An 8,484-nucleotide genomic window follows, 5' to 3' on the forward strand; every position below is an offset into this window, starting at 1 on the left:
CTGACCTACAAATGATTTACAAATAACTCACAAAGTGATAGTACAAGAGAGAGAATGCTATATATTCTTGAGAGAGAATAGCTAATCAAGAGTAAAAATAAGTGAATCCCCAGAATGAGAGAGGAGCTCTCAATTTATAATGGGATGGATTGAGGTAATGATCACTAAATCTGTGAGTTAGTGGGATTATCCGTGCAAATCCTTCTTTATGTCACATTGCCCACCTTCCAGAGTAATTTACGCGATTTATAGCAAGGATTGGACACGTGGGATCATCACAGCTTTTAGCTGATCTGGCGCGCACCCACTATTCTGACAGAAGCAGGCTGCGAGTGTACCCATGATCTGACTCTTGCATACTGACTAGACCTTAGGTCAGCCCTTATATTTTTTAGGCATAACAATTGACAATCTTATTTATCCAGAATCCTTTATATCCCTTGTTTTTTAAATTAATTTATATATACACTAATTACTTGTAATGTTAATATGTAAAACACAAAATTAATGTCCGGATCAACAGGGATACGATTTTGACCAATGGGAAATTATTAGTTGGGATTAACCGTGATACGATTTTGACCAATGGGAAACTATTAGTTGGGATTAACCGGGATTCGATTTTGACCAATGGGAATCGGTTACCGCTACAATTATTAGTCCAACCACCCGGGATGAATCTCAAAGTAAACTATACTTCTCCAAATCAGGAAAAATATTATTTGCGGTATATTTTCTTGAAAATTATCTACATCAAAAAATAGTTATAGGGTTAGGAATATTATCATTTTTTTAAGAATGGCATTTTTGAAGCCATTGTTGAGCGGCTTGAAGGCCTCCGATGGCCACTAGACCACTGGAGTTGCGAGGCCAACGCCAACAAATGACTGTGATTGGTGGTTTATCACTCTTATATCTAACAGATCTTCATTGGGTAAGTCCCAAACCGGCAAGGGCTTGCTGCCATTCCCCAGAACATACTAAAACATACAATTCCTCATTACATTTTTTAAGAGATTTCATCCATCATATTCTTACAACACCTTGAATTAAATTCCAAATAAAGAATTCTTTATAAGTGCCCACTATTCATTAATACATTATTCATCTATATTTATTTAAGTTAATGTTTTACATAAATCCATTCATTTACTTTATGACACATCAGTTCGTACAAAAAAGTTTATACATTTTCTATCTCCAATGAAATCCATTATTAAAAAACTTTAACAGAACAGCGGACAAAAACCAGGAAAATCAACATAAAAGATAAAACACGTTAAATATATCCCATAATGAAGTGCAAGTGCATAATTATTTTAAAAAAAAAAAAAAAACTTTAACAGAAGCCTGAATGCATTTATACAGTTAGTCAGTTCCAAATTTTGCATACAGGCACTCACACTGGTTCAGAAAGCAAGAAATCAAAATCCACAAATGACCCTTACAAATCATGCCACAAATCTGAATCCCGAAATCAACTTTTGCTGTCCACCAGGCACCATTACCTGACCAGCAATATTCAAACTAATCATCAACATTAATCAACCAACAAAAGTTTCAAAACAGTTCATACATTTCTCAAAATATGGACTTCATGGGAGTTCAGACATTTGACACACCGCTGGCATGTTATTCCATGCACAAGAACCAAAACCCCATCCTTGACTCGCTGTCAAAGTTCCTGTTGTCATCTGCTTATATTCACTGCCCAAATCATCTCCAAGAAGGTTCGCTATGGCATCAGTCATCACAGTTGGATTCTTAACATAAGCAGAGCCCTGCCCAAGCCAATCTGAACTAAGTAAAGCATCAGCCTGACTAATATCATACAGATTAGTGCTTTCTTTTCCTCTATCGGGAGTCCATGTCTGGTCAACTGGTTCTGATTTCACCTTGCACCCTGCTGAACAAATGAAAGTTAGATGAGAAACTATTGCACAAACTGGTGGGGAAATCTATCCAGCTTTCAATCAAATAATTGTAGCTGATTGCCACTTGCTAATACATCTCTCCACCCCCAAGGAAAAAATGGAAACAAGAAATGCATTTAGAATAGGTAGTTCTTGGCAAACATAAGTTATTTGGAATTGTTCAAGAATTCTGCAGGTACTGGAAATAACACCATAATATGCAAGCTAGAAATAAATAAAAGAAAATATTCAGTTCATACTATAATAGGTTCTACCCACATCAAAGAAATAATGATTCAGAAATTCCTGGACAAAGTTTAAAACAATCTAGTAAGATAGATTCCATCCATATATCATAATATCAAAAAGTTTGATGCATACCAACATATGACTCAACAGGAGCTTGTTCATCCAAGGAACTTCCACTGGTACTGAGAGGAGTGCACTCATTGAAGAGAGAGGTTGCAGAATGACCCAGTGGAGAAAGGGCGTCACCATAGTCCTCCCATTCTGTTTCACAAATATTCAGGGTGCAACTATCAGCTATATCAGCAGGAGTAACAGAAGATGAATTTGAACTCTTGTCAGAGGAATGATTCTTTGCATTGCTCAACGTTTTTGCCTCATGGAGTAAAGCATCAAGCAGGCCACTGTTGCGCGGTGAAGGGCAATCTGACTCAACAGTCCCAGTTGGTGGAGGAGACTGAATAAAAGAGTCAACTGTCTCAAGTAAGGGTTGTTGGGGAGATGATGCACCCCAGCTACTTAAATCAGTTTCTGGATATTGGAGTGAAGGGAGCTCCAACTTCACAGCCCCTGAAGTGGGCTTAGAAGCAGAGAAATTGCCATTTGAAAGGGTCTGGCTACCCTGTATTACCCCAAAAGACTCGGGGCCCCTGGTTGTAGGATCTGGCTCAAGTGGAAAAGGCAGCCCAAATGTTCGAGCCATCTTCTCAGGAGAATCATTCTGGAACTGATCAAATGAGGGGAACTCATTTTTCACTCTTCCACTATAACCAGAGAATAATCCCACTGAATCTCGAAGACGCTTCTGGCGATGAATTGTTGACGGCATGAAGCTACAGAATGGAGAACCCAGACCTTTCATCAGCATGTTGCTTCCAGAAATATCAGGAAGTTCAGGGACGTAAGGTAAGACACCCTGATTAGCTTTTAAACTGTCAAATACAACATCGGGTATCTCATAACCATTAGTCTGCAAGATATCTTGATGGCCTGTATCCCCATTACTGATTGCACCAATGTTTTGGTTTTGACTCTCCTGCAATGCTTGGAAAGACACTTCAGGAGGATAAAGAGGTAAGCCAGCACGTTGGCGTCGTTTAATTCGGGTATTCCAGTAATTTTTTATCTCATTATCTGTGCGACCAGGCAACTGAGAAAAGAGACATACATCATCTTAGATAATCAAAAGACAAATATATTTAATATTAAAAATAAAAATAAAAATAAAAGATAGGGGAACCTAGATTTTGATTTATAGGACTAAGCAGCAAGATTAATGAACTAGAAAACCAATATAAGAATATTCATCGAGAAATGACAAAATACCCACTTCAAACAAAATACGAGCCAAAGTAAATTAAATTAATACCATTTAACAAGAAAATTTGCTTATTTCAGGGAAATGCAAGATCAACAATATTACATGAAATCTGATAGAGATTAAACTGCACCATGTAAACCCCTTCTAGATTGCAGATTTGCTTTACTGCAGGAAATGCAAGATCAACATTATAACAGATCATTCCTCAAATACAGCAGATGTATTACAATTTATCTCCCAAAGACAGAAAAGGTTTTTAACATTTTGAATAAACTGAGGTATGAACATTCCTGTTTTCTATCTATATATTTACCTTTTATCTTCCGATAATTAAAAATCAAGATAAGAAAAAGAAAAGGAAAAAAAAAAAAAGGCCTCTAGGATCAAATACCCAGCACAACTTACAATTAATTAAATCATGCTGAGTGTTGACAATTTCCGAAGAGAAGCTATGCATTATTTGTGAACACAGTGCAATATCAAAAGAAATCTTCTCTGAAAGTAACAAACATGTTTTCAAAATTAACAAAAATATATTGACCAAATTATACACCAAAACAATTTCTCACTTTTCATCTTACATTTATACTACAAGTTTCACAATGCAGTCTTAAAGTTCTAAAACTCCCTGCTTGCACTATATATTGCTGCTATCTCATTTCATGTTCAGTAGTATATAGGTGAGTTTAGACAATAAAATAACTGTGGTAGAAATATCTCCACACACAGCATCATGGACCAGTACAGCATTACGCTGGTAATTTCTTGTTTCTGAAATCCAAGATAAAACCAATCTTCACAATTTTAACATATTATATAGAAAGGAATTATATATGACCTTCGCCAAACAGTTTCAAATTCCAATATGTTAATCTTGAATGAATGTGTTGGGGACGATTGAGAATGCAACAACATTTACGAGAAGCAGAAGAACACAACTATTAAAACAGCATAAACATTTTATATTTTCTATTGCTTAATTGATACATATTCAAACATGTGACTTTCCATAATACCAAAAGAATAAAAAAATAAAAATAAAAAACAGGTCTGATTTTCTCTTACACGCTTCAAACTAGACAAATGAAAACAACAGAACACTTAAAGCTTACCAGGGTTAAACAGATATGACATGACATTATCAAACCAACATATATAACCAGAGCAAACTGATAAAAGAAATCATTTTTTTTTATAACTGTAATCAAAAGTAAATTCAAAAAAAGCAATTTCAGTTTAATAAATATATATTTCAGAATATCCAAAACAAATAAACTCAGAGCTTACATGTGCAGCCATGCGTGCCCATTTGTTTCCCATCTTGGCATGGAGCTCAACAATCAGCTGCTCTTCTTCTTGAGTAAATGCCCCCTTCTTCAAGTTTGGCCTCAGGTGATTTGCCCATCTCAATCGGCAGCTTTTGCCACAACGGAACAGCCCTGAGTTTTTCTGGACAGCATTCCAGTTCCCCTCTCCATGCTTCTTAACATAGTCAATTAAAATTGCATCTTCAGCAGATGTCCACGGTCCTTTCTTCAGTAAAACTCCTCGAACCAAATTGCCACCTTCATCCATTAATGGCGAATCAGTCTGATCCCTGGAGAGCACCCTATCATCACTATCACTTGTTGTGTGACTCATCTCTTCACAATATCACACCAATCTCTACCCAGAGAAAAGAACCATCCAAACAACAGGGTGAAATCCTGAAGCATGCACAAGAAAAAAAAATTTAAAACAAACAATAAATTATAACAAAAGCGGAAATTTTGCCTCCACATTTTTCATATTAAAGCAGAGCCTCTCAAAGACTCGCTATTTTCCAATCATATCCTTGTGCAATGATGCAAATTACACACACAACAAAACTAGTACTGCCTAATCCAAACACTCTTCTGAAGCTTAAATCTAAAGCCTGAAACAAGATCACGTACATTAAAGCCAAAAATGGAGACACAACTCACAAGCAACTGGAATAATTTTACGAAAAACAGAACAGAGCTCCCACCAAAAATCAGGAGAAATGGCAGGCAGAGAAGTAAGGTCAGTAACACAAACAACTTAAACAAAGAGTTGCATCCTGCGATCAAATACAAGTAACTAACACTCAAAAAGCATAGATCTCTGGCGACCAAAAATGGACACACAGTTAATTAAATTTCCATATTGAATTAAATTCTTTTACCCAAATATGGAAGCCAATGAACCACCAAAAAGCTCCCAATAGTTAATTTATTAGTCTCTTCACCAACCTAAAACTTCACCAAAAGTAAAAACCCAAATTCCTTTAATTAAACAAAAATCATCGTCAATTACTAAGCACATAACAAACTCAAACATTAAGCAACAGTAAACCAAAGGCAACTAATCAACTAAATAACATAAGAAAATAAAAATAAAATTAAAAAAACTCCTGAAAACTATCTAAAAATGAAATCTTTTAGCTCAATCAATTCAAATCGATAAAAAATTAAAGGTAAACCCATAAACAGGAAATATACCTGAATTGGACTGAATGGATTAAAATCCAAAAACAAACAGTCCCTTAACTCAGTTAAGAGCGCCTAATTGAGCTAAGAGCTGAAACAAAGGTCAAAATGGAGCACCTGAAAACAACAAATTGAGAATCAGTAATTAATTTTGACCAACAAATTGAAATAAAACAACAAATCTTAGCTTAAATCAGCTGAAAAAACAATTGAAATGAAATGAAAAAAAATATAACAAAAAGACAAACCCTAATTTTAGGAATTAAAGAGACTCAGAAAAATAATAGATCGAGATGATTAAAAGCCCAAAACCCAAATGAAAAAGACGAGAAAAAGACGGGAAAGCTGACCGGAAATTGTGAAAGAGAAGCAAGAGGATACGAGCATAGAAAGAATAAAACATTTAGATCTAAAGAGAATTAGAAGAAGAAAAAGAAAGAGAAAGAGAAAAAGAGAGTAGGGTTAAAAAAAATGAAAAAGAGATAGAGCATAAGAGAGAGATTCTAAATGAAGCGAGAAATGGCAAAAGAAGAGCAAAAGAAGGAGAGAGAAAGGAGGAGAGAGTACCAGGTTGAAGTTTTTTCAGCTTTTGAAGAAGAGAAGAGAAGAGAATCAAATCCACTTTATTTATTATTTAATTATTAAATTAAATAATAAATGGACTCACTGACTGGATCAACCAATTACCAAACTCACTTTGTTTCTTTCTATACGCTAATGCCTCACTTTTTCTTTCTTTCATTTTCCCCCCTTATCCTCTTTTTCTTTTTTTTCAATTTTCCCCTCATCTCCATCATAGTATTTTAATTAATTAAATGTAACGATTTAAAGGGTTAAAAAAAATATTTTAAATAAACATTTTTTACCAAACAGCTAAAAGTTTTAGCCAAACCACTAACATTTTTGGATAGATATTTTGAAATTAATTAATTATATATGATATTGTTTTATTAGTAATTATAAATGGTACGATTCTGCTTTTTATTTAATCAAACTTTTTTGTGGACGATATATCTTTTTTTAAATACGGATTTCGATAGTTCAATGATGTTGATAAAAACAAAAAACAAAACATAATCAAATCTTTTTACATCAAAATTGTATAATTTTTTAATGGTTATTAACTGAGTGTTTATGATAAAATTAACACTAGATGAGATTTATGAAATTTTCGGAACTTTTTTTAAATGAAATTATTACACCTATGTTTTGAGATCATAAGGGTTAAACTATAATTAAGAAATTTGCACGGGTGGAAATTAAAAAAAAATATTCATAAATCATAATTTCATTCTACTTTAATATTATATTTTACTCTCAAATTTTCATATATTAGTGTAAAGGATTTAGTGCTCCAATATTTTTTTTATTGAAAAAATTCACTTAACAAATTTTTTTTTTCTTTTCTGAGGTTTCATTAAATTATATGTGGATTCATTTAATACAATTAGATTTATGACAATTAATTTTCATAGCTTTGGAAAAGTTTATTACCTTTTTTAGGGCATGAGTGTCCCTATATTTGGGAAAATAATTAATGAAGAGAAAGTTTATTTCAATAATTTAAAAGGGTATTAATAAAAATTAAAATCTCTTAGAGATTATTAAATGATGCATTAAATGTGCAGCTTTTTTATTTTAACCGAGCATGACCATACCATTTATTTATTTATTACTTGTAAAGATACCTTTGGTGGTTGAATTACATATAACCCTCGTATGTTTATCTAATTTTATTGGCACAATAAACTGTAACGGTTAGTTTTTATGTTAAAGTTAACAGATAAAAATATGTTATTAAAAATTCAATTTTGTTATTTTAAAACTTTTGCATTTTTATATTTGTTTCCTCTTTCTCCTCTCTTCGTCTCCCTAATTTCCTTCTCAAATGTACCTTTCAATGAGTTGGATATAGAGGGATCAGCCTCTGATGATTGTTGTAATTCTAATTTGGCCTTGATAGTCTCCAATCATAATATTAGAGGTCATAAACCATGTCACAGGGCCTTTACGACCTTTACCGATGTGCTACAAGGCTGTGAAAGCTTCTAATGACATTGTGAGGTTGTGAAGGCTTCCAACGATTGCCAATTTGCCAAAATTGGAGGACTTGAAGGACGAAGTTTGAAACTTCTTTTTCTTTTATTGTTGAAGGAAAAAAAAAAATAGATTTTGTTTGTGAATAAAAAAATATGATAAGTTTTTAGTCGTTAAGTGAAATTTTGATAAGTTTTGGGGTAATATTTGAGTTGTAAAACTTAAGATGAAAGGTAAGAAAATCAGTTTCCACTTTAACAAATTTTTATTAATTAATTTTAACGAAATAGGGTTTAGGTATTATCACAAGAAACATACGGAGGGTATATTGTAATTTTCTCTTTCTTTGATATTGTACAAAGGAAAAAACCCATATGACTAATCGGGTTCATCATTCCCTTTGGGCCTTGAATCAAAATAGGCCACATCAATATCCTCTAGCTACAAAATCATTTTTTTTAAATATATACATATATTT

General features: G+C 33.4%; 1 protein-coding gene across 5 annotated transcripts; it reads right to left on the minus strand.

Moving 5' to 3' along the window:
• Window positions 1–1,296: 1,296 nt before the first annotated feature.
• On the minus strand, window positions 1,297–6,579 carry LOC116126052 (transcription factor MYB33-like). Of its 5 annotated transcripts, XM_031411751.1 has the most exons (7): window positions 6,218–6,511; window positions 5,982–6,086; window positions 5,297–5,395; window positions 4,768–5,186; window positions 2,295–3,309; window positions 1,623–1,906; window positions 1,297–1,508 (listed from the first exon to the last, which is right to left on the minus strand). In XM_031411751.1, exons 4-7 carry the CDS (start codon window positions 5,119–5,121, stop codon window positions 1,452–1,454), a joined length of 1,710 nt encoding a protein of 569 aa, XP_031267611.1. In that variant the 5' UTR covers window positions 5,122–5,186; window positions 5,297–5,395; window positions 5,982–6,086; window positions 6,218–6,511; the 3' UTR covers window positions 1,297–1,451. The 5 variants fall into 5 exon arrangements, with proteins under 5 accessions (XP_031267611.1, XP_031267612.1, XP_031267608.1 ...); XM_031411752.1 differs by lacking the exons at window positions 5,297–5,395; window positions 6,218–6,511 and adding an exon at window positions 6,537–6,579 and having other exon boundaries at window positions 1,623–1,903; XM_031411748.1 differs by lacking the exons at window positions 5,297–5,395; window positions 6,218–6,511 and adding an exon at window positions 6,537–6,579.
• Between the last annotated feature and the right edge of the window lie 1,905 nt (window positions 6,580–8,484).

This window comes from Pistacia vera, unplaced genomic scaffold (genome assembly GCF_008641045.1).
Source record: "Pistacia vera cultivar Batoury unplaced genomic scaffold, PisVer_v2 Contig174, whole genome shotgun sequence".
NCBI lineage: Eukaryota > Viridiplantae > Streptophyta > Magnoliopsida > Sapindales > Anacardiaceae > Pistacia > Pistacia vera.